The sequence below is a fragment of the Hippocampus zosterae genome, chromosome 3, assembly GCF_025434085.1.
Source record: "Hippocampus zosterae strain Florida chromosome 3, ASM2543408v3, whole genome shotgun sequence".
Lineage (NCBI taxonomy): Eukaryota > Metazoa > Chordata > Actinopteri > Syngnathiformes > Syngnathidae > Hippocampus > Hippocampus zosterae.
In genome coordinates, this window is record NC_067453.1 from 15,382,280 (window position 1) to 15,408,333 (window position 26,054).

The window sequence follows — 26,054 nt, forward strand, 5'->3', positions numbered from 1 at the left end:
TTCGACATGCTTTATTTGCTTTTGCAGGCCACATAAAATGATGTGGCAGGCCAAATCCGGCCCCTGGGCCTTGACTTTGACACCTGTGGTGTAGTGGTATACTCGCATGACTTGTGTGGGATCAGTTCCTGCTCAGTGATGGTGTGAATGTGAATATTTCTGGCTGCAAACATGATTTCGTTGTCGAGAGGTTCGACTGTATCTCTCTTTGGTCAGATTTTTTTTTTAATTGGATTCAATTACAATCAGTGCGTTACTGTAACCAAATTATATCATAACCCTGTAAGAGAAATTGCTATACAATAGAAATTGAAGACAATTTTACAACTGAGTAGACCACTTCAACGACTCGTCTTTCCATCTGCAAGTCACAGTGACTTGTGCTGTTTGAGTTTCTTAAATTGTTATACGGATCTATCCAACAGAAATTCATCTTACCAACTTCACTATGTTCTTTTCGAACTGCTGTCTTCTTCTTCCCAAGAGATCTGTGTCCAGTCTTTTTGTCCTCTTCATCTAAGAAAGTTGGCATGTTAGTATAATGGTAATGAAACTTTGAGTTGTGTTGACGATGCACTGACTCACCGCTGTCTTCAACATCATCATCGTCATGTGTAAGTGTTGCAATCCTCTTTCGTTTGGTGGCGCTCCTTGATGTTGATGGTTGTTCTTGGCCATGTGTGAAAGATGCGTCATAGACTGTAAATAATAATAATAAACTTTGGGTGAATATGCTTTGATGATACACATTTGTAATTCCTGATATATTGGAATGTACAAAAAACAATCAGGACTTGGAGCGGGGGTGTCAAACATACGGCCGGCGGGCCGTTACCGTCCGACAAGCAGGTTTGATCAGGCCCGCAGGATCATTTAAAAGTGAAAAAAATGCAGAAAAGACATGGAACGAAAATTTTGAATAACATGCAATTCATGGAGTATCCGCTAGGGGACACACCGTTTCAGAGTAGAAAGACACATTGTTTTGAGAAGAAGACAACAGCAGTCTAAGTCTGTCACTGAGACGGACGGACCCAAAACAGCAGATGCTATCAAGGACATTTGAATTCATTGTTCTTTACACATTTAATGGCACTCTCTTTAGTTTGTAAGGTATAGGCAGGGATTAAATTTATAATTTATATGCACAAGGCTTAAAAATTCCTTTCTTCACAAATCTCCTTTAATCTAAAAGTGCATCACTGTATTTTTCAACACCAATTACTTGTTTAGTGCCCTTGTACAATCAGTTGCGATGCATATATGTGAATGATAAAAGTCAATCGCACATTTGTCTAAGGAAATCTAAGGTGCTTCATGAAATGTTTTGTAAAAAGATATGTTCATTAAATTTCTACATTTCCGAATGTTCTTGTGCTTCTTTATAGCAGAGTACGGTATAATTTTAATGGCTCGGCCCACTTAACATCTACCGAGGCCAATGTGGGCTGAGTTTGACAGAGTGAAATGAGTTTGACACCCCTGACTTAGAGTAAGAAAAAAAATCTTACTAATGCCAGGTCTGTAACATGTCACTTGTGCTAATGTTAGAGACTCACCCAATCCATGTCTTCCCAACATTGTCTTTTTTTTCTTGACAGTCTTATGTCTTATGGCACGCCCCTCCATCTATAAAATAATGTTTTGATAGAATCAAAGTTCTTTCCACATGCATCTCAGAAATATGCCAATAATACAGCAAAAGAGGATTCAAGTCGGGCAAAAAACATTATCGCCATATTCACTGCCAGAAACATCACTCATGTCGTCATCAGCATAATTTCTTTCTTTAATTGACTGCATCTTCGGTGGCCTTTTGTAGGTGCCTTGTAGCAAGATGATGTACCGTATTTTCACGACTATTCGACGCATCGTACTAATGGCCGCAGTCTCAGTAATGCGTGACATTTCTGTATTTTACACATACACAGGACGCATCGTACGAATGGGCGCAGTTTTACAGTGGCAAAACATACGCCAGGTTAAACATACGGCATGCATGCGCGCACTCTAACACGTTAGCTTGAAGCATACGGTAGCATGCCAAGACATACAGATAAGATAAAAACACGTTTTTAAAAAGGCAACGAAAGCAGAACTGAGTTCGGGTGTATTTTATTTAGCCATCGTACAATGTTCTCATGTTTATCGATCAATCATCACCCAGAAATCCATCAAAGTCCTCATCCTCTGTATCAGAAGCAGAGGACTGCACATCTCAGTTGTCATTGAATGGATCACATGCTAGTGTGAGTTGCTACGCATTGTCGAGCGGAAAGAAGGAGTAGCAACAGCAAAGTCAACATTTCTCTCGTGTGAAGCTTTCCCACATTTGAAAGTAAAGAACAGAGCGAAACATGGTGGCAGCGCGCGCGTGTGTAGAAAGAATTGAACAATTGTGCAAGTACCGTAATCCATCAAAAACGCCGCGTTCCCTCTCGTTGTTGCGTATTGTGGCGGTTGGAGTTCTTTAGTCAAGCCTCCGGGAATAACGGCAAGCTCAGAGTTCATTTGCTTGACTTGTTTTTTCACCGCTGCTGTGAGATGGGCACGCATGCCAAAAGATAACCGGTGGCTTTAAGTTTGAACTGAGCTTCGTAGGCGTGTCTTTTTGTCAAATTTATTTTCAGGGGTTCTTAGAAACCAAAACCGGAGTTGTTTTGCAACAATGCACATTGCCACACTCTATACAAGTGTTGGTACTGGCTTGAGGCGTCCACTTACACGCCCACCCTTCACCATTGGCGGACTAGCTTGTCTGTCCTCTCTCTCCCTCTCTCTCTCTCTCTCCCTCTCCATATATGTATATATACACGCCCACCCTTCCCTGATTGGCCGACTTCTTTCATGCCTGGCCACCATCATTTCCGCCATTTCTCTATATAAACAGCGTGTCGGCTGTCAGTCAGATTTTGGAACTCGGCGCATATAAAGGACGCTCCGCACCATAAGGCGTCCTGTCCATTTTGGAGAAAATTTAAGACTTTTAATGGCGCCTTATAGTCGTGAAAATACGGTACTCAAATGAAATTCCTTACATCTCAGAAACATAGCAATGGTGCAGTGACAGATGGTCCAAGTCAAACTGAAAGCATTACCTGTGTTTTCAGTGTCCAAGTTGGTACTGTTACCGCCTCCATCATCTTCATCATCAGATCTCGTTGCTACAGCTGAATGTGGCACTTCTCATTCTGTGAAAGATGACATTTACACCATGTAAATATGGATGGAAGACATTCACTCTTGCTCCGAGAATTAAAGGGTTTTCTCATTTATGCAAATGGTCTGGACACAGAGAAAATGAGAGCTGTCAAGGTAAAGGAATTACTAAACATCCATCCATTTTCCAATCCGCTTTATCTTCACAAGAGTCGCAGGGCATGCTGGAGCCTATCCCAGCTGTCTTTGGGAGGTCAGCGGGGGACACCCTGAACAAGTTGCCAGCCAATTGCAGGGCACACAGAGACAACCATCTCAAACTCACACCTGGGGACAATTTAGAGTGTTCAATCGGCCATGCATGTTATGGGAATGTGGGAGGAAACCGAAGTACTTGGAGTAAGCCCACGCAGGTATGTGGTGGGAAAAATAAGCAAACGCCACATAGGAAGACTGGGACCGGAATTGAACCCTGCACCTTTGCACTGTGAGGTCGACATGCTAACCAGCTTTAATCAGTTGTAGTTTAACGGTATTAGAACGGTATCGATCGCATGTTATCACTAACTCCCTTTTTGATTAAAAGTTCTGTCTTTGATCATTGTTCGTTACTTTTAATCCACAAGACAGATGTGTGTCAGAACAGCACACGTATGAGGATAGTGAGAGGCAGCTGCCTGTCAAGTTGCTGCAGCATCCCCCCAAATAACTCGACATACCTATGTGTGTGCTTTTGTCTGCTTATTGTTATCATTGAAAAAAAGGTTCTGGTTAAAGGTGCCAGAGGCAGAGGCAACTGGGATCAATTGGTGTCTAACTAAAAATTGTTGTAACTTAGAAGTAGGTCATTTGGTCAACACTAGGTCTAATGTTTGAATGTGATTAATTTGAAATGATTCAAGGTTTCTATATTAATTTCAAGCATGAACTCTAGAGCATATATTGGCATCCCTCTTCCTGCTATGACTACTAATGTTATTTTTATTACATACCATCTTGAGCTTCCTGTCGTCTCCCTGGATCTGGTCTTGTCTTTTTGCCACCTTTCAGACCTTTGGTTGAGGTGGCTGCATGTGCTCTTCCTTTTGAAATATTCACAGTCAGAAATCAGAAAACATAATTTTACACTAAAATATGAAGGTAAAAGAAAATATGCCGATAAAGACATGCACACTGTCGTGGAAACAAAGACAGAGGGAGAAAAGAATAAATGGAAGGGGATGACTTTAAAAATATATTAATTTACATACCAGTGATAACACATTCCAGGGTTTGCAGACTCTTTCCCTTCAGCGACTCTGTCCCACGTTCCATCGCAAACAGTAGTTTGGCAATCTTGGCCACTTGGAAAGTTTTATCGGTCTCCCGATAAAACTCACAATGGACTCCAATGTCGTGTCCCATAAAACGAGCAACTTGCTCGAGTTCCTGATTATTCAGGTCGAGAAGCTGACATAAGGTAGCAACATGCTTCCTTAATTTTGTTGACCTCAACAGTTCTGGGTTTTTGGCCTTGCTCTCTTGTGCGTATTTTCTGAGGCAGTCACATCCACGAAGATTGGTGGTAGTTCCTTTTTTGGCCATCATTTAACTTCTCTGTTCCTTTCGATTTCATACCTTTTTGTTTTGATTTACATTTTGCCTTGAGGGCCTTAGCTTCATGCAAATCAATGTGGTCCTTTTCTGATCCACTGCTGTTGGACGACCGGGACCCCCTCCATTCACTGAATGCTGGTTTGTGGTCATCTCCACTTTGGGCGGATGACACAGACTCCTCTGATGATGATGATGGTGTTGACCTTGTGGAGAAGGCTCCGGAATGAGTCTCAGTACCAGGCCTCTCTTTGAGAAGAGGTGTATGTTGCCCTGATGGTTGGGCTTTACGCATTTGAGCCTACACATCAGGGCAGAAGAGGGAAAAACAGGGAAAATTGTTAATTTTGTAGACAACTGAGATGGTGAAAAAGAGTTTTATGCTAGATCTCGGCAATTCTGTACAAAGTTTATCTGTCTTTGCCAATGTTTTCAACACTTGTCTTCCAACTTGCATTCATGAAAATACGACAATGTTTTGTCGTCACACATTTTCACAGGATGGAAAGTAGACCAGATGGAACTAAAACCGCCATTAATAAAACAAAGTATGAGTTAATCAGCATGCATTTTCTAGTCTCATGGAAAAGAGACAAATAATTTATTAAAATAAAACCTGGGCAAAAATCTATGGACATTTTAGTTGACAGGCAGAAAAAAAGAGTAAAATGAATATGATTATGTAAATTAACTCAAAATATGATAGTAATAAATAAAATGGTACAGAGTAGTATTTGAACCTGTGATGATAAAACTCATGTTGGATACACGCTTCGGATGCTCTGTGAAATTAAGCAACTGGCATTTAAAAACACAGTAAAGCAGCTCGCGTTGGCCTGCAATCCGCCTCATTCATTCGGTATTTAATTTAAAAAATAATTTTTTCTCGAGAAAAAATGGTTTCTGGCTAGACTAAACATGTCTAGTTTAATATAATACAGCGAGCCAGAGCACTGGTTCATTTGTCTACTTATTTCAATTCGGTATGAGTACAGAAACTAACAATTTCTGTCTCATTTTTGCCGAAATATAAACCACATAAATTCAACGCGACGCGGCCTTGCCGTAACCGCCTGAGCGCAAGCCATGTGCGTTGTTCCTAAATTGCTGTGTTCGTAGTTTGCCATTGTTTCTTCGTGTAGAAAAAAACTACATAAAGCAGCTTTAAATTAAAATCGGCCTAGAGTTTACAGTACGCCGCGAGTAACAAGCCCTTCGGTGCTCAGTACGCAGATTGTTACGACGACACTCGTATTCGCGGGTACCCGTCTCTCGACAAAGAAAGGGTGATTACTTACCTGAGCATTCTCATTCTGACGGTGGTGCTCCCGGTTAGGGGCGAGTCTTCTCCGTGTTTTCTCCATGTCGTCAAAAAGCCAAATGGTGTTGGTTGTCCCGGTATAGAAATATAAATGGCTTGAGTGCGCCGAAAAGTATCGCGTGAAGACAACGCTCCTCCAGCCTTTGAAGCCAACCGCTTCTTAATTGATGCGAGGGGGAGAGCGGGGGGATGGGCAGAGCAGCAACTTCGGAGCGAAAACTCTACTTAAACATGATTAACCCTTTCATGGTCTTCTCACTTTAACGTTTCATATAACATAAACAGAAATTCACAAAAATTACTAAACTACATAAAGTATTGTAACAACATTTCAAAACACTTTAGTTATTAATTTATCAATCAAAGAAATTAAAACAAATAAAACGCCTACACTGTGTATGCAATGCTCTGCTTCGGTTATTACAGTTTGGGATATTGTCAAAGCTGTTCCATATTTATGTTTGTCCATTTTTCCTACTTCCAAGACTACAACTTCACTTCAACAAGGTGACCGGCTCCCTTCCGCATCCAGCATTTAACAGTGCTGCCATTGAAACCAATATACCACGAAACTGTCAGAAGGGCTCAAGTTGTAGTTTATCAATGTAGTCATCCAATAATACTGAAATAACAACCTATATTTCCAACCTGCCTTTCCAAAAAGATGTGAAATGTTTCTTAATTTAATACAGGCGTCTCACACTCGCGGGCTACAAGACGCTAATTTCAGGCCCCTCACCTTGATGTGAAACTTTGCGTCAACGAAGCGAGTCTCCACTTTGTCCCCCCCCCCCCCCCCCCCAGAAACCAAATATGTGTCACACCCTAATTACTGTCCATTGCATTCTTAGGTACTCATCAACGAGTGGGTACTTAGCCACTGACAAAGACGCAGCTGTCCTGCACAATCTCTAATGTAGACATCTTTTTTTTTCAAACCAAAAGTTCATTTTTACAGTGTAGCCATGTGAAAAGCTGTTCTAAAAGGACACGCATGGATGAACAACCATCCATACTGACACTCACACCTAGGGACAATTTAGAGTGTTCCATTATTCTTTCATGCATGTTTTTGGAATGTGGGAGGAAACCGGAGTACCTGGAGAAAACCCACACAGGAGAACATGCAAACTCCATACAGGGAGGCCGGAGCCAAGATTGAAGGTTATCAGAACCTAGCAAGGGGCCGGTTGCGATTTGCTGTTGTAGGAACTGATTGACTAAAGTGCCGTTCACACGGCACACATTTGCGCCGGCGCTGCACCGATATATTTTGTTGCGATATATTTTGCACCGCAGCAAATTGTGTGGAGTGTTCACACGTAAAAAGCCGCTTCACACGGCAGTTTCTGCAGCGGAGCAAAACGACAGAAAACAAACGAGCTGTCGTGTTGGTTCTTTTTAAAACGTACTGTATATACACAACTCAAGCGACTACTGGACCGGCACGTCCTTCTCCTTCTCGGTTTCCATGCCTTCTGCTCGAGAGTGACCACCCAAGAAAACGTAAATGAACGATGACTTCAGTGACACTCATAAAAGCAAACACTAATGCGCCAAACTGAAAATCAAGAGAGGAAATCACAAAATAAATTCTATGGGGGGCGGGGGGTTGTGAACAAACAACAAAGGAACAAACAACTCCGAGACAGGGGGTTCGGTACTCCATACCCACGAAGCACCCCCCACAGAACTCCCCGAGGGACATGGTCAAACGCCTTCTCCAAGTCCACAAAACTAATGTAGACTGGTTGGGCGAATTCCCACATACCCTCGAGAACCCTGCTAGGTGTAGAAGGGTGTAGAGCTGGGCCACTGTTCCACGGCCGGGACGAAAACCACACTGCTCCTCCTCAATCTGAGGCTCGACTTCCTGGCGGACCCTCCTCTCCAGCACCCCTGAATAGACCTTACCAGGGAGGCTGAGGAGTGTGATCCCTCTGTAGTTGGAACACACCCTCCGGTCCCCCTTTTTAAAAAGAGGGACTACCACCCCGGTCTGCCAATCCAGAGGCACTCTCCCTGTTGACCACGCGATGTTGCAGAGGCGTGTCAACCAGGACAGCCCCACAACATCCAGAGCCTTGAGGAACTCCGGGCCTTGTCACTGAGGAGCTTTTTAACCACATCGGTGACTTCAACCACAGAGATAGGAGAGCCCACCTCAGAGTCCCCAGGCTCTGCTTCCTCCAAGGAAGGCGTGTTGGTGGAGTTGAGGAGGTCTTCGAAGTACTCTGCCCACCGGTTCACAACGTCCCGAGTCGAAGTCAGCAGCACCCCATCCCCACTGTACACAGTGTTAGTGGTGCACTGCTTCCCCCTCCTGAGACGCCGGATGGTGGACCAGAATTTCCTCGAAGCCGTCCGGAAGTCGGCTTCCATGGCCTCACCAAACTCTTCCCACGCTCGGGTTTTTGCCTCGGCGACCACCAAAGCTGCCTTCCGCTTGGCCAGTCGGTACCCGTCAGCTGCCTCTGGGGTCCCACAGGCCATAAAGGCTCGATAAGACTCCTTCTTCGGCTTGACGGCATCCCTTACTGCTGGTGTCCACCAGCGAGTACGAGGGTTGCCGCCACGACAGGCACCAACCACCTTACGGCCACAACTCAGATTGGCCGCCTCAACAATAGAGGCACGGAACATGGTCCACTCGGACTCAATATCCCCCGTCTCCCCCGGAACATGGGAAAAGCTCTGTCGGAGGTGGGAGTTGAAACTCCTTCTGACAGGGGATTCCGCCAGACGCTCCCAACAAACCCTCACAATACGTTTGGGTCTGCCAGGACGGACCGGCATCTTCCCCCACCATCGGAGCCTACTCACCACCAGGTGGTGATCAGTTGACAGCTCCGCCCCTCTCTTCGCCCGAGTGTCCAGAACATGCGGCCGCAAATCCGATGACACGACCACAAGGTCGATCATGGAACTACGGCCTAGGGTGTCCTGGTGCCAAGTGCACATGTGGACACCCTTATGTTTGAACAAGGTGTTCGTTATGGACAGTCCGTGACGAGCACAGAAGTCCAATAACAAAACACCACTCGAGTTCTGATCGGGGGGGCCGTTCCTCCCAATCACGCCCCTCCAGGTCTCACTGTCATTGCCCACGTGAGCATTGAAGTCCCCCAGTAGAACAAGGGAGTCCCCAGCAGGAGTACTCTCCAGCACACCCTCCAAGGACTCCAAAAAGGGTGGGTATGCTGAGCTGCTGTTTGGTGCATATGCACAAACAACAGTCAGGACCCGTCCCCCCACCCGCAGACGAAGGGATGCAACCCTCTCGTCCACCGGTGTGAACCCCAATTTACAGGCACTGAGCCGGGGGTCAATGAGCATGCCCACACCTGCTCTGCGCCTCTCACCGTGAGCAACTCCAGAGTAAAAGAGAGTCCAACCCCTCTCGAGAGAACTGGTACCAGAACCCAGGCTGTGTGTGGAGGCAAGTCCGACTATATCCAGTCGGAAATTTCTGCCTCACACACCAGCTCGGGCTCCTTCCCTGCCAGAGAGGTGACATTCCATGTCCCAAGAGCTAGCTTCTGCAGCCGAGGATCGGACCGCCAGGGTCCCCGCCTTTGGCTGCCGCCCAGCTCACATTGCACCCGACCCCTTTGGCCCCTCTCATGGGTGGTGAGCCCATGGGAAGGGGGACCCACGTTGCCTCTTTGGGCTGTGCCCGGCCGGGCCCCATGGGTGTAGGCCCGGCCACCAGGCGCCTGCCAACGAGCCCCACCTCCAGGCTTGGCTCCAGAGGGGGGCCCCGGTGACCCGCGTCCGGGCAAGGGAAACCTAGATCCATTTATTGTATTCATCATTGGGGTCTTTGAGCCGTGCTTTGTCTGGCCCCTCACCTAGAACCTGTTTGCCATGGGTGACCCTGCCAGGGGCATAAAGCCCCAGACAACTTAGCTTCTAGGATCATTGGAACACACAAACCCCTCCACCACGGTAAGGTGACGACTCACGGAGGGCCCCAGAAAATCCAATTCATTTTATTGTGCTTTGGACATTGAAACTGGAAAATATGACTTGCATTCAATAAGTAAAGAATTCCAATTCCAAGAAACCAAGAAACGATTAAATTCCATATTAGAGTTTGGAATTATGTTGCTTTAAAAACAATTGTAAATTTTTAAGTCAGTTTAAATATACTGTGTGTGCGGTTGTGTTTGTGAACATATATATAATTTTATTTGCTGTAATTATTTTAGGAGTATGTGACATTGGTGATCCTCGTTACTCAAATACTGTATGTAAATGTTCAAAATTTATCATGCTCTCCTTCACATCAGACCTCAAAGTTCAAAAAGGCTGTGGCAATTTTGATAATTGACTTGGTCATTGGCCATGAAGAGGAGCTGCTGTTACCTTCTCCAAAACGAAGTTTTTGCAGCACCCCTCCCCCCAGACATGAGTTTGTTTACATTTCAATTAGCAGAGCTGCGCAGAAGCCAGCCACAACGCTTTGCAAGAAAAAAATGAGTTAGGTACTGTATTGCAGAAGTGTCCCCAGCATATCCAATTTATTTCATTCAGCTTTGGACATTGAAACTGGAAAATATGACTTGCATTCAATAAGTAAATAATTGTTTCATCTAAATTCCATATTAGAGTTTGGAATTATGTTGCTTTAAAAACAATTGTAAAATTGTAAGTCAGTTTAAATATACTGTGTGTGCGCGGAGTATGTGACATTGGTGAGCCTAGTTACTCAAATACTGTATGTAGATGTTGCTCAAAATTGATCATGCTCGCCTTCACAGCAGACCTCAAAGTTCAAAAAGGCTGTGGCAATTTTGATAATTGACTTAGTCATTGGCCATGAAGAGGAGCGGCTGTTACCTGCTCCAAAACGAAGTTTTTGCAGCACCCCTCCCCCCAGACATGAGTTTGTTTACATTTCAATTAGCAGAGCTGCGCAGAAGCCAGCCACAACACTTTGCAAGAAAAAATGAGTTAGGTACTGTATTGCAGAAGTGTTCCCAGCATATCCAATTTGTTTCATTCTGATTTGGACATTTCAACTGGATCATTATGATTTGCATCCAATAAGTAACAACAGTAAGTATTCTTTAGTAGAAATCATGGTTGCGTTGCTCAATCAGTCTTGATAACAGAATTTCTTTATGTGGGACATGACTATGGTACACGTCCTTTATGAACATGCAAGTATGTTAACAAAATACATGTGTAAGAACACATGCAGTAAAATGCAAAAATATATGCCCCAACAACACAAATAACACAAAAACGGCAGTATACAGTACAGGTATATGAACAAAATACATAACAAGAGTAGTCACAAAATGAGGGCTCTTTGCGACCTTTGAGACCTATAACAGCTGGTGGCTTTTCTTTCCAATCACTCACTATCTCAAACTTGACCTCCCCTCGATCACCACCCAAGACAGCGTTGCTCAGCTGTCCAGAACCTAGGCTGTGTGTGGAGGCAAGTCCGACTATATCCAGTCGGAACTTCTCTGCCTCACACACCAGTTCGGGCTCCTTCCCTGCCAGAGAGGTGACATTCCATGTCCCAAGAGCTAGCTTCTGCAGCCAAGGATCGGACCGCCAGGGTCCCCGCCTTTGGCTGCCGCCCAGCTCGCATTGCACCCGACCCCTTTGACCCCTCCCACGGGTGGTGAGACCATGAGAAGAGCTTTAAGCTAGCATTTTCAAATTCTGATTAGAGTCGGCATACTTGAAACATGCAATATTCCACAGTATTTAAGTTTGAGTCATTCGTGTGGACATGCAGCAAGGTCATGAGCAATATTTCTTCTAATTTTCCATTTGTAATAGCATTCACACAAACTGCCTGAGTATTACTTGGACCACGGTGAGCAAAATCAAACAAGCGTTACACCTGTCTAAAACCTGAGATCACAAGTTACATGAAGCAGATATGTTACAAAACAAGCAAAAATCAAACCACTGAATAGAGAGTTGTAACATATATACCAGCCCTCATTCGTTACTTTTATTTTAGCATGGGTCTTTTCAAGAATAATCAAGTCTCAATACAACCTGTAGCAATATGGTCCCACACTGCCTACTCATTAATCATGGAAAGCATGTCATTTAGTTAAACACAAACATTTCTAGTCTCCTGTCCACCGAAAAGTGTGAAAGAGGTTTAAACAAACAAAGAGGCTCATTTAAGGGGCTCGTAAACTATGTCCACATATGGTTTTCGTGAATTAAGCGGTCTCAAGGGGTGTTCACACGGCAAAATTTGGTCCGGTGCTACACCGGGGCTGCCCCAGTAGAGCGTTCACGCGTGCAAATTAGCTCCGGCGTAGCCCCGGAAAACAGCTTACACCGGACCAAATTTGATCCACCACAGGGAGGTGGTTTAAAAATTTGCTCCGGAGCAAAAGCTCGTTTGCGCAGCAGCACCGATGTAAATTTGCACGTGTGAACGCAACTGGGTTAAATTTGCTCCAGAGCAAATGCTTGTGAAGAGTTTACGTACGGCGAGAATGCGTTGCTTTCACGCTCTGTCGGACTGCATGTGTTTGTTTAATAACGACACAAGACTTAGCTGGTAACATCTTTCCTTTTGTAGGAGACTGGACTGTCTCGGAGTTGTTTGTGTAGTTTGTTCCTTTGTTGTGTGCTCACAACCCCCCACCCCCATATAATTTATTTTGTGATTTCCTCTCTGATTTTCTGTTTGGCGCATTACGTGTTTGCTTTTCTGAGTGTCATTGAAGTCATTGTTGATTTGCGTTTTTCGGGGGCGGTCACTCTCGAGCAGAAGGCACGGAGACCGAGAAGGAGAAGGACGTGCCTGTCCAGTAGTCCTTGAGTTGTGTATACGTTTAAAAAAAACAACAACACGACAGCTCATTTGTTTTCTGTCGTTTTGCTCCGCTGCAGAAACTGCCGTTTGAACGCAAGTGGGGCTGCACGACGCTGTGCCGGTGCTGACATGCTCAGCGGCTTTGTTCGTGTGAACGCTCCACACATTTTGCTGCGGTGCAAAATATATCGCAACAAAATACATCGGTGCAGGGCCGGAGCAAATGTGTGCCGTGTGAACACCCCTTCAATGTTGCCTGCAGCTGCGCGTTGTGCGCGCCAGCATCACTGTGTGCGGCTGGGAGCACGAGAGCTACGCAAAATTGCTCACGAGCACAATTTAGAGGGAACATTGGTCATACGGACATTTGGCGACTGATTCACAGCCTCTTCTAAGGAAAACCAGGCCTGCAAGCTGAATTCTCGCAGTATTTGTGAATTCACACCAACTCCAGAATCCATCCAATAAAATAAAAATATGTGCCATCCTATTGTCAATCCCCATGATAAGTTATTTTATGATAAGATATTTGATTAATTCGGCTTGATGCACTCAGCAGGAGTTGGCCACCATGTGCAAACACGATGCCGTCTCTCAACGGCTTTCAATTCTCGCACACATTTTATTCATAAACTCCTGTATGTAAGTGTTCTGCCCACAGTAAAAGTTTCGGGCCATTTCATTAATAGAAATCGTGTTTAGAATATTCATTTAGTTATCGCGGTGCATTGTGGGTAGCAGACGCCGTGCTGGTAGCAGACTAATCGTTCCAGAAAGCCCGATTGTGGTCGTTGCAACTGGTCCTCCTGAGTTATATTCCTTTCGTTTCACCTTCGAAAGCAATGGCTGTAAGTCTGCTTGTGCTTAGAATTATTTAGAAATGTGTTTCGGAGATCGTTTTTCTTCAATTGTTGTCATTGAAACTCGCTAGCTCAGCGTACAGTACTGCTAACGACATAGCGATGATGCTAAATGAATGCTAACAACATAGCGACGATGCTAGGTCGGTGCTAGCGAGCTAATTAGCATTTGAAAGAATCGCGAAAACGCCTTGTTTATCGTTGTTTGTCACACTTCGAGCTGCATTTATGTCTTTGTTTAGTACCAGATGATTTGTGTTGTATTTATGTACACGAGGTTAGTGTTTAAATCTGTTCATTTCAGTTTCACTCTACATTTCATTGAGCTGATGTCACAGTTGTTCACTGTATGTGTACACATTGAAGAGATATGTCAGATCGTTTTAAAGTGCTATTTTCTTTGTCCAATTGTAATGGTCAGACAGTTTAAAATTATGCTAAATGCAACGTTTATTTGTGCCTCAACAAAAACAACTGATGAAAAGTGGCTTTAACGAGCCTCGAACCTCTCTTTTGTGATGTAATACATTTTTCTACTTGTTTAAGTACAGTACTTTTGGATCTAGACAATGTAAAATGTAATGTAGACAAGAAAAAAATTCTATGTCCCTTCATTGCGTTCTATTGAATACAATTAAAGTTTTGCAAAAATGATGGTGGATTTTGGGTAGGACTGAGGCTTTACTTAATTTGGGTACTGTTATTAATTGCATTTCCAATTTTAATCGGATACATTTAACCAAATCACATGGAAATAATAGGAGTCCAACACAAACTCAGAACAAACACATTCAATAAAATACTGTACATTCCTCACAAAAAAATTGAATTCACATAACTTGTAAAGGTCTTTGAAAAACAAACAAAAAAAGCTATGATGGCCAGTCCCTCCCACACCCTCCAGCCCGCCCTGACAGCACTTGGTAGCTCCTTCAGCCAGAGACTGTTACACCCGCGCTGCAAGAAGGAGAGATACCGACGCTCGTTCCTACCGACTGCTGTCAGGCTGATGAATAAAAAATAACAATCATAATAATAATAATAATTAAATGATGTGAAGGAAAATTGTAAATAGTACTGCGATTTATCCATTTAAGATAAGATAAGATATCCTTTATTCGTCCCACACTGGGGAAATTTACAGCCTCCAGCAGCAAGAATGTATGTAGAAAGAAGAAAGAGAAAAAAACAACAAACATCTTTCAATTAAATGCAATATGAACACAAAATAATAATTTTTATCCATTTGTGGATAAAATGGATAAAACATTTTTTATCCATTTGTGTTCATATTGTATTTAATTGAAAGATGTTTGGTTTTTTTTCTTTCTCCTTTCTTCTTTCTACATACATTCTTGCTGCTGGAGGCTGTAAATTTCCCCATTGTGGGACGAATAAAGGATATCTTATCTTAAATAACTATTTCTCAAGGTGGCTCTTCAAAGAGCAGCAAGGGGATTTGTCATTTATAATTTTGGTCCAGTACCAAATTTCGACACTAGTTGAAGTAGAGAGCAAAAAGTGTGAAATTGTTGCAGTACCAAATTTTGACACGAGCTGCAGTAGAGAGCAAAAAGTGTGAAGTTGGTGCAGTACTGAATTTCGACAGAAGCTGCAGTAGAGAGCAAAAAGGGTGTGAATTCCCGGCGAAAAATTCTCAACATGGACCCATTCTGGGGACCTTTGGGGAAAAGCACAGGGTACCCGTTTTGGACACTTTGGAGTTGATTTAGAGGGTGTCAAAGTGAGGACCGGCCAAAATGTCCTCACTTCGTCAAAATGTCCTCACTCCGTTGGTTAAAAACTCACGCCGGTCCTCACAATGTAGTGAGTACAAGAACACACACACACACACACACACACACACACACGCACACACACACACACACACACACACACACACACACACACACACACACACACACACACACACACACACACACACACAGGGTCTGGTCTGATTTACTAAAGGTGAAAATGGGTGCAAACTTGATTTCTCATGCATGCAAATGTGTAAGCTGATCTACTAACTGGGTGCGCCCAGGATTGTGTTTCCCAAAACGCGCTAATTTGCAATGCCGTTTATTTTTGCGCAATCTGGGAGGGGTGGATGCAACATGATTCATCAAACCTGAGACCGATAGTCATGACTGGTTTTGCATCTTGAACTCATTGACTGCCAAACATTTTTAACACATCATTCCCTCTCTTGCAAGTCTTTTTTGAGCATTTTAACATTGAAGATCCACAAAATATTTGTTCTGGGACATTATGATATGCAAAACAAAACCTACCAAAAGAAAATAGTAGACTGTCTTCTTTCACAAGAACAAACATTGTAATTTTCACATGCTTTTGTTTTCACCAAAATAACTGGTCTATGTCCAGAAATCATAGCAAACAACCTTTTTGTGATAAGAAACATCACGGTTTGAAATGAATATTTGTCCCTTTTTTTTTTTTTACATCTCAAAATATAAAACGACAAAAACAAGCTGAGAAGTGACTTGTGATGCCAAAATACTTTGTTTTCCGATACAGCTAAGAAACATGAGCAACACGAATTCACTGAAGGATTTGAATTGAACGCCAATGTTGACTACTTGTTTTATTTTGCAGATGAAGGATCTGGAACGTGTAAAACCAGACCTCCATGTTCCAGGAAAGACTTTTTCAGCATTCACACAGCGTGCGACAACTACGGGAAGGTGAGGAAACCTAGCGATCCTTAACCAATTGCCTTCTGGAAATCCTCATCGCATGTTCCCCTTTATCTGCAGACGCAGGTGCTATATAAGTGGATCGAGCCCAAAATCTGCCTGGAGAACATAACCGGAGCCGAGGCGCTGCCCCCAGGTGGCGAACGAGAACCTTGCCCTCCATGCAACCCTGGTTTCTATAACAATGCCACGTCCGTCTGCTTGCCCTGCCCCGCTGGGACCTACTCGGATGGCATGAAACGTACAGAGCGTTGTCATCATCGCTTGAATTTCTTCAGCATGCCCCTTCCAATTTTTGTTCATCTGTTAATTTTTGTTTCCCTCGCCAGCGTGTCAGCCATGCCCGGCAGGCACCGAGCCCACCCTAGACTTTGAGTACAAATGGTGGAACGTTCTTCCGGCTAACATGAAGACGTCCTGCTTCAACGTGGGCAACACCAAGTGTGACGGCATGAATGGTGAAGACAATAGATACATTTTTTGAGTTGGACAAAAGTAATCAGTTGGGCATCATCTTCCAATTTTTAGATAAATTAAAGGTGAAATACGGTGCATGTGTGGTAGACATTTCTGCTCTGAATCTCGGGCAAGCAGAAATATTTTATTCATATTATGTGTCAGGGGCTGGGGGGCGGGGATGTTGGCGAAGTAAAAAATATCAAAATATGGGTTTGCATTTTGAAGCCAGTCAAAAACTTCATTGTGTCTTTTTCTCGTCTTTCAGGCTGGGAAGTGGCCCGCGATCACATCCAGAGCAGCGCGGGAAGCTCGGATAATGACTATCTCATCCTCAGCATCCATGTTCCCGGCTTCAAGTGAGCATGTCGCTATTGTCACTCATTGTCACGTCTCCTCTTCTCTTGACTCTTTTTCTTCCTCTGACTTGCACCAGGCTTCCGACGTCCGTTTACAGACATGCTGGCACGGAGTTTGGCCGGATTACGTTTGAGTTTGAGACGGTGTGCAGCGCTGACTGTGAATTATACTTCATGATGGTGAGGGGAAACTCCTGACAATGTAGATCACGGGCGGGCAATATTTTGTGCTTTGTTGACTGTGTCTGTCTGTCTGTCTGTCTGTGTGTGTGTGTTTGTTTTTCTCTCTCTCCCCCACATCTAAATCTTTACACACACGTTTTTTTATTTTTTTTTTCAGGATGTGAACCGTAAGAGCACCACAGTGGTCGAGTCATGGGAGAACAGCAAAACAAGACAGTCGTATACACACGTCATGACCAAAAATGCTTCGGTTTCCTACACGTGGGCGTTCCAGAGGACCAATCAGCCCACAGATGTAAGTCGTACATGTGCTGAATCAATTTCTAAGGCTCACTTTAGTTCCCCAGTCGCGTGTCTGCCTCAAAATCGTCCTACATTGTTGACTTGGGATTTCACTGGCAATCAAGCTGTCAATGTGGCTTGATTGTGGGGCCGACACATTGATACATCGATGAAGCGGATAATATATCGTAACTCCCCCACCCCTATCTCACTCCCTCTCTTTCTCTCTCTGTCTCGCTCTCTACTGTATATATAGTTCACACAATGACCCATCTGTTTATTCATGTGCACAAGCCTTCAGTAATACATATGAATATCCATTCCAATAAACATGATTTACACATGCGTGTCCATTCGCAAAAATACATGGCCCACATCTGTGCGTCCATTCACGCAAACCTAATGTACACTTGTGTGTTGTACGTTGCGTAGGTCCGTCGCTACGTGCACGACGTGGCACGCATTTACTCCATCTGGGTGAGCAACGCAGTTGATGGGGTGTCGTCCGAGTGTCGAGCCTGTGCGCTTAGCACGCAGCCGTCCAGCTCGGCATGTGTGCCGTGCCCGCCGGGTCACTACATCGATCCGCAGAGCAGCCGCTGCATCGAGTGCCCTCCCGACACCTACCTGCTCCCCCAGTCCACACTGGGACCCGACGCCTGCAAGCCTTGCGGACCGGGCAGCCTGAGCAGCAAGGTTGGTGGTTGTCCCTTCATGTAAACATTCAGTGTACACGTCGGGTTACAATTTAAGCTTTCACAGTAAGCACACAATTAGAGGTGATCAAAAAATAATTTACACTACATTTGATTTTAATCAATAATAATTAGTGATGAAGTCAGTGAATCGTAAAACAAAGCTCACCTGATTTAAAGCTCCAACAACAAAATCTAGACGTAAAATAAGTGGCGCATGTAAACTGCAGATCGGGAGAGATCATGTCACATGTAAACAGCATTTCGTTTTCGTTTGGTCTTTCGGTTTCATTCTAACCGGAATACAAGCCAAGACTCTTAAAAAAAGCCACTAAAAATTCAGTAGAAGTGCAACCTCAGAATATGTCATTGCTCCACTGTGACATTCTCAGTCATTGTATTGAATCAATATAAAACATTTGTTTTTACTTTGAAAAACACTGGTCAACATTTTGGCCTTTTTACGGAGCAAACCAGAAACTGAATTATCATTCATTTATATCCGCACACTGCCAATTTCAAATTATGTTCTGTTTTTGAATGAGGGAATGGACATTCACATACGTTTTTAATCGGAGTCATCAATTAATTGACAAAATAATCAACAGATAATTGATAACAGATAACAAATAATCACTTGGCACCAGGACACCCTAGGGCGCAGTTCGATGATCGACTTTGTAGTTGTATCATCGGATTTGCGGCCGCATGTTCTGGACACTCGGATGAAGAGAGGGGCGGAGCTGTCAACTGATCACCACCTGGTGGTGAGTAGGCTCCGATGGTGGGGGAAGATGCCGGTCCGTCCTGGCAGACCCAAACGTATAGTGAGAGTTTGTTGGGAGCGTCTGGCGGAATCCCCTGTCAGAAGGAGTTTCAACTCCCACCTCCGACAGAGCTTTTCCCATGTTCCGGGGGAGACGGGGGACATTGAGTCCGAGTGGACCATGTTCCGTGCCTCTATTGTTGAGGCGGCCAATCTGAGTTGTGGCCGTAAGGTGGTTGGTGCCTGTCGTGGCGGCAATCCCCGTACTCGCTGGTGGACACCAGCAGTAAGGGATGCCGTCAAGCTGAAGGAGTCCTATCGAGCCTTTATGGCCCGTGGGACCCCAGGGGCAGCTGACGGGTATCGACTGGCCAAGCGGACCGCGGCTTCGGTGGTCCACCATCCGACGTCTCAGGAGGGGGAAGCAGTGCACCACTAACACTGTGTACAGTGGGGATGGGGCGCTGCTGACTTCGACTCGGGATGTTGTGAACCGGTGGCAGAGTACTTCGAAGACCTCCTCAACTCCACCAACACGCCTTCCTTGGAGGAAGCAGAGCCTGGGGACTCTGAGGTGGGCTCTCCTATCTCTGTGGTTGAAGTCACCGATGTGGTTAAAAAGCTCCTCGGTGGCAAGGCCCCAGGGGTGGATGAGATCCACCCGGAGTTCCTCAAGGCTCTGGATGTTGTGGGGCTGTCCTGGTTGACACGCCTCTGCAACATCGCGTGGTCAACAGGGAGAGTGCCTCTGGATTGGCAGACCGGGGTGGTAGTCCCTTTTTTAAAAAGGGGGACCGGACCGAAGGGTGTGTTCCAACTACAGAGGGATCACACTCCTCAGCCTCCATGGTAAGGTCTATTCAGGGGTGCTGGAGAGGAGGGTCCGTCAGGAAGTCGAGCCTCAGATTGAGGAGGAGCAGTGTGGTTTTCGTCCCGGCCGTGGAACAGTGGACCAGCTCTACACCCTTAACAGGGTCCTTGAGGGTATGTGGGAATTCGCCCAACCAGTCTACATGTGTTTTGTGGACTTGGAGAAGGCGTTTGACCGTGTCCCTCGGGGAGTTCTGTGGGGGGTGCTTCGTGGGTATGGGGTACCGAACCCCCTGATACGGGCGGTTCGGTCACTATACCACCGATGTCAGAGTTTGGTTCGCATTGCCGGCAGTAAGTCTTAATCGTTTCCAGTGGGGGTAGGACTCCGCCAAGGCTGCCCCTTGTCGCCCATTCTGTTCATAACCTTTATGGACAGAATTTCTAGGAGCAGCCGAAGCGTTGAGGGGGTTCATTTTGGGGGCCGCAGTATTGCATCCCTTCTTTTTGCAGATGATGTGGTGCTGTTGGCTCGTTCAAACGGGGCTCTCCAACTCTCACTGCAACGTTTCACAGCCGAGTGTGAAGCGGTTGGGATGAAAATCAGCACCTCCAAATCTGAAACCATGGTCCTCAGTCGGAAAAGGGTGGAGTGCCCCCTCCGGGTCGGGGAGGAGATCTTACCCCAAGTGGAGGAGTTCAAGTATCTTGGGGTCTTGTTCACGAGTGGGGGTAGGAGGGAGCGGGAGATCGACAGGCGGATCGGTGCAGCGTCTGCCATGATGCGGACGTTGTATCGGTCTGTCGTGGTGAAGAAGGAGCTGAGCCAAAGGGCAAAGCTCTTAATTTACCGGTCGATCTACGTCCCAACCCTCACCTATGGTCACGAGCTATGGGTCGTGACCGAAAGAACGAGATCCCGGACACAAGCGGCCGAAATGAGTTTTCTCCGCAGGGTGTCCGGGCTCTCCCTTAGAGATGAGGTGAGAAGCTCAGTCATCCGGGAGGGGCTGAGAGTCGAGCCGCTTCTCCTCCACATCGAGAGGAGCCAGATGAGGTGGCTTGGGCATCTGATTCGGATGCCTCCTGCGCGCCTCCCCGGTGAGGTGTTCCGGTCATGTCCCACCGGGAGGAGACCCCGAGGAAGACCCAGGACACGCTGGAGAGACTATGTCACCCAGCTTGCCTGGGAACGACTCGGGATCCCCCGGGGAGAGCTGGAAGAAGTAGCTAGGGAGAGGGAAATCTGGGCTTCCCTGCTAAAGCTGTTGCCCCCGCCCCGGATAAGCGGTAGATGATGGATGGATGGATGGATGGATAATCAACAGATTCATTGATTATGAAAATAATTGTTGTAGCCCTTCGCATAACCACAACTCATCCACCTTTGCCATTGACGCATGTACTTTGTGCTTCACATTCTGTTCCAGGACCACCGCTTGTGCTACAGCGACTGTCACTTCACACACACGGACGGCAATGTCACCATGACCTTTGACTTCAGCCCGCTGGGCTCGGTGGGAACGCTGATGAACGGGCCGAGCTTCACCTCCAAAGGAACCAAGTACTTCCACCTGTTCAACATCAGCTTGTGCGGAGGACAGGTGAGAGGACAAGACAGTGCGTACAAGCTCGCGAATCCCCCTCACAATTTCAGACAGTCCCCATGGGTTTGAATAAAAAGTCTGATGTGCTGCACCTTCATATTTTCTGAAAGTGGGTGACATAGTCCAGGAGTACTCAAATGAAGATCGCAATGGGCCACAAAGAATTTTTTCATTGATTCAAAAGTCTATTTATTGAGATCGGTCAGGCCACATCCGTTGTCCTCATTCAAAACAACAACAAAAATACAAAACTCAAATGCAGTGTCATTTGCATAGAAATGTGCTCCAAAAACTCCCTTTTGAACTCAGAATTAGGGCTGCCACGATTAATCACTATATCGACGTATCGTTCGATGGGTTTTCCCGTGGACTCGATAAATGGTGATTTTACGTGCTTGCTTACATACATATTCATCATTACAGTGGTTTGCAAGCTTGATATTCTCATACGAGCTGGACGAGACCCTCTTCCACATGTGTGCCACAGGTGGCAGTGAACAGTTGATCAGGATTTCATGCAACCGAAATTTTTTTTTTCATGGCAGTGACTGAGTTATTATCTACTATGCACACCTCTCTTAAGGATCTTCTGGCCTCGTGCAAAGACAACGTGACCGATCTGTCCCTCAGCGATTCTCTGAGCGAGCGCGGTGATGGTGGTAACACTGTCAAGACCTTCATCTGCCAATCAACCGTAATCCCAGCCAGCGGGAGAGGTTTCAACACGGCGCTCACCTCACAGTCCATTAACCTGGCTGACACCTTCCTCGGTGAGCAACAGAGAACACCATCGCCGTGATTCACATGTTAAAACCTGATGTCATGTGGAACAGGCGCAACGGTGGAAAGTACACATGCCGGTATTAAGGCGAGACCGGATCTATACCCCCATTCCTCCAGGAAAGTGCCAGATGTCCACTTCTACTTTCGGTAAGCCTTTTAATCACATTATTTGTATTTTAAAAAATGTTTTATCCCTCCTGGCCTTGCAGAAGTATATTATACTAGATACCAGACAGTATCTGGTAATGATGGGAATGCACTTGTCTCTGTGACCTGCATGTTCAACCATGAAAAAAAACATTTTGCAACACGAGAGCAAAAGAGTTAATTTATTGTCGTAGTTCAATATCAAAATATCGCAAATTATATAGATTTGAAACATATTGGCAAACCATTTTCGGATTTAATTCCTTCTTTTATTTTAATGAATTGAAAATCATTTTGATTTTCATTTTGGGCATTTTGTCAGCTGAACTATAGTAATGAAAATTTGGACAAATGCAATCAGAAAAGTAGAGCACATGGCTCGAATCATCATTCAAGACATTTGACTTTCACTGATAACATTGTGAAAAGTATGGTGTACTAATGCACTGACCGGAAATCAGATTTTTGCTTGTCTTATTTGTTGCCCAGGTCTTTGGAGCCCACCTCTTCTTGCGAAATGGGCCGCAGCACAGTGGTGTCCGTACGCTGCAATCCCACAAAAAGCGCCAAAGGGGAACTCTCAGTGTCCAGGTAAGTGCGTCGCCATCGCTGTTTGATGTGCCGGATTCCCACTGCTGCGCTCATGGATACCAAAGTTTGCAAAATTCCTTTCAGGCCTTCTACGGGAATACAATGGCACTCGTTTCGCAGTAATCTGGAAAATGTCAAATATTTCTCCATCTTAACTTCCCATCGAAATTGCCCAGCGCTTTCCATAAATATACCAGAAATGATCCACCTGTGTGCGGTCACACATCTGTTGCAGTACGTGTCCTGCGGGAACATGCGATGGCTGCGCCTTTCACTTCCTGTGGGAGAGTTCTGGGGCGTGTCCCACATGCACCAAGAGCGACTATCACCGCATTGAGGGAGCCTGCAAGGCGGGACAAATGGTTTGTGGAGTCCCTTCAGTCTCATCATATTTCCTTTCCTTTCTTGTTATTTTTACACTCCATCCATTTTTTAAAATTATAAATTTTATTTTTATTATTATTTTTATTATTTATGAATTGTTCTTTTTCAAAATAGAGCAAGGATCAGTAATTATAGTACCGGTACTCTTTACACCTTAATTTAAAGACTCACCAGCCCTGTATGTAATTACTGCATGTTTTCAAACAAATCACGTTTTAAAGTGCTTTTTAAAACTTGTAACATACTGTAAACACTTTTGTGTATTTTTTTTTGGGGGGGGGGGGGCTGGAACTTTAATAGCATCTCCATTCATTTCAACGGGGACAGTTGATTTGGGTTTGAGGTGCGTCTTGTACATCAGTAATTGAAACGCAACTTGGTGTCGTTCCCAATGCCTGTGATTGAAGGGACAGACGTGAGTGATTGGTGTGCGTTTGTGTGCAGGATCTTTTGTACGTGTGGACAGAGCCCAAAGTTTGCATGGGAGGTGTGAGTTTGCCCAACAAGGAGACGATGCCGTGCGAAGGGCTGGACCTCTGGGTGCAGCTCTGCGCCGGAGTGGGCGCCTTCATTACTGTCCTGCTCGTCTCGCTCACCTGCTACTTCTGGAAGAAGAATAAGCGGTACGCCATCTCTGTCTATTTTATCTAGTCTGCACACCTGCGGTGTATACTGTTGGTGTGTCCCTTTTTATAGACGCACTTTATGTAAATGCCGTTTGTCCTTTCATATACAATGTACACATTTTACCTAATAAAGAGACTTTTTTTGCCCGCTTTTTCTTCAGCCTTTTTTTAATCCTTTAAGTCCGTGCCATCTGCCCCCGTCCTTTTCCGAGCTTTGCGATGACTCCCGTTTACTTCCCGTGTTAACTGTGCATTGTCTGCCCGGCAGGTTGGAGTATAAGTACTCCCGCCTGGTCATGTCCGCCAACAGCAAGGAGTGTGACATACCAGGTGCCGACAGCTGCGCCGTCATGGAGGGCGAGAACGATGGCGACATGGACGATGATGTGGTCTACTCCAAACCCTCGTTGCTCAGAAAACTCAAAGCCATAGCATCTAAGGTGAGTTGCCACATGCTAAACTCATAAGTTTAGGATAATGTTCCCTCAAATTCTCCATGCGTCGGATCATTCACACAAACTTCACTGAGCATTCCTAGGACAACGGTGAGCAACTGAAGGGTAAAAGACAGATGCAATTGCTCACACATGCAGCTCAGGGGCAAGGAACATTGGTTTTGGATATTCAATTTTTTGTTAAAATTTTAGGATGAACCCTAAATACAATAAAACCTTTACAGGTCAGTAAGATTGACCCTCTCTAAACTTTTGAAGTGGAAGGTTTCAGTACTTTTTGCAGTATTTGCAATACCTACATTGCAATATTTGTCAAAATGTGAACAGCATGATTATTGAACTCGCAGCGTGAATTCATATATTATATATATATATATATATATATATATATATATATATATATATATATATATATATATATATATATATATATATATATATATATAATATGTGTGTGTGTGTGTGTGTGTTATCCTTAAACCAAAAAAGATTTCCACGACACTTTATTCACAAAATCTACCTTATAGCAGGGAACACCGGATTGTTTTATTTGACCAATTGAATGTTTTTTTTCTTTTTTTAAATACAGAAAAATGGAGAAAGATATGAAAACATGCAGCTCAACTCATCTCATTCCAAAGCCCTGGTGTGGAGTTAAAAGATCGCAGAAATAAACAGAGAGAGACCAACAGGAGGCTGTCCACTGGTGAAGACCCCTTTAAACCAGTCACCCACCTCGATGAGCTTTGCTGGGCGCGCGCGCGCACACACACACACACACACACACACACACACACACACACAGTGGCCTTGAAGTGGATACGGGTGGGTAAGAGCTCAGGGTAACCTTGGGGAACGTTGTAATTTTGTGATTTTCTGTATTTTACTGGACTTCGCTATGAGGTGGGGATTTTGTGTTTTGACCCCCAACCCTCCGACTCCCCTGCCCACCTCATTTGTTGCCACTCGTCATGTGTGTGATTGTTTTTGTTTTGCACCAGTTGTTGTACAGCAAGAGGGACAATGAGGTTGTGTACTTCAAATAAATTATGACTTATTTATGTATAAGTGGACCCCAGTTGGTTGCTTTTTATTCTTGTTGGAGGCTTGGAAAATACAATAAACAAAAATATTTGGTTTTTGTTTTGACTTTAGTTTGACTTTTTTAACGACAGAGACATTCTACAAATGTACTATGTATGATAGTAAAATATTTTGAAGAAAATAATGTCATTCAGTTAAGCAATTTTATAGTTAAAAAAATTATACTTTTTTTCCCCAAATCTTTCCACGGAAAGCAATTTATGTAATAAAATACATTTTAAATTAGTATAAATATATAAAAATAAGAGTTTGTGTTATTCAAACAAATTATGAATAGTTTAAAGGCAATAGCCAATAAAAAATGGAAATATATTTAAAACCTACTGTAAGTGAACTTCTGGTTTCACC

At 44.6% G+C, this 26,054-nt stretch overlaps 1 protein-coding gene and 1 long non-coding RNA gene across 2 annotated transcripts in view; one reads left to right on the forward strand and one right to left on the reverse strand.

Annotated features, from left to right (window-relative positions):
• The window catches only part of elapor2a (endosome-lysosome associated apoptosis and autophagy regulator family member 2a), a 37,796-nt gene extending 12,126 nt beyond the window's left edge, over positions 1 to 25,670 (forward strand). Inside the window, exons 8-22 of the mRNA XM_052060238.1 lie at positions 16,358 to 16,446; positions 16,519 to 16,699; positions 16,788 to 16,916; positions 17,183 to 17,273; positions 17,351 to 17,453; positions 17,614 to 17,751; positions 18,171 to 18,434; positions 21,440 to 21,613; positions 22,200 to 22,386; positions 22,450 to 22,546; positions 23,036 to 23,137; positions 23,373 to 23,499; positions 23,966 to 24,144; positions 24,416 to 24,587; positions 25,192 to 25,670. Of these exons, the coding sequence (XP_051916198.1) occupies positions 16,358 to 16,446; positions 16,519 to 16,699; positions 16,788 to 16,916; positions 17,183 to 17,273; positions 17,351 to 17,453; positions 17,614 to 17,751; positions 18,171 to 18,434; positions 21,440 to 21,613; positions 22,200 to 22,386; positions 22,450 to 22,546; positions 23,036 to 23,137; positions 23,373 to 23,499; positions 23,966 to 24,144; positions 24,416 to 24,587; positions 25,192 to 25,260 (2,102 nt within the window). The 3' untranslated portion in view covers positions 25,261 to 25,670. The remainder of the gene's footprint in view (positions 1 to 16,357; positions 16,447 to 16,518; positions 16,700 to 16,787; positions 16,917 to 17,182; positions 17,274 to 17,350; positions 17,454 to 17,613; positions 17,752 to 18,170; positions 18,435 to 21,439; positions 21,614 to 22,199; positions 22,387 to 22,449; positions 22,547 to 23,035; positions 23,138 to 23,372; positions 23,500 to 23,965; positions 24,145 to 24,415; positions 24,588 to 25,191) is intronic.
• LOC127597346 (uncharacterized) lies at positions 1,732 to 4,201 on the reverse strand. The gene is made up of 3 exons (XR_007961633.1): positions 4,152 to 4,201; positions 3,099 to 3,191; positions 1,732 to 1,826 (listed from the first exon to the last, which is right to left on the reverse strand). It is a non-coding gene; the product is annotated as an uncharacterized LOC127597346 (long non-coding RNA).
• Positions 25,671 to 26,054: the final 384 nt, after the last annotated feature.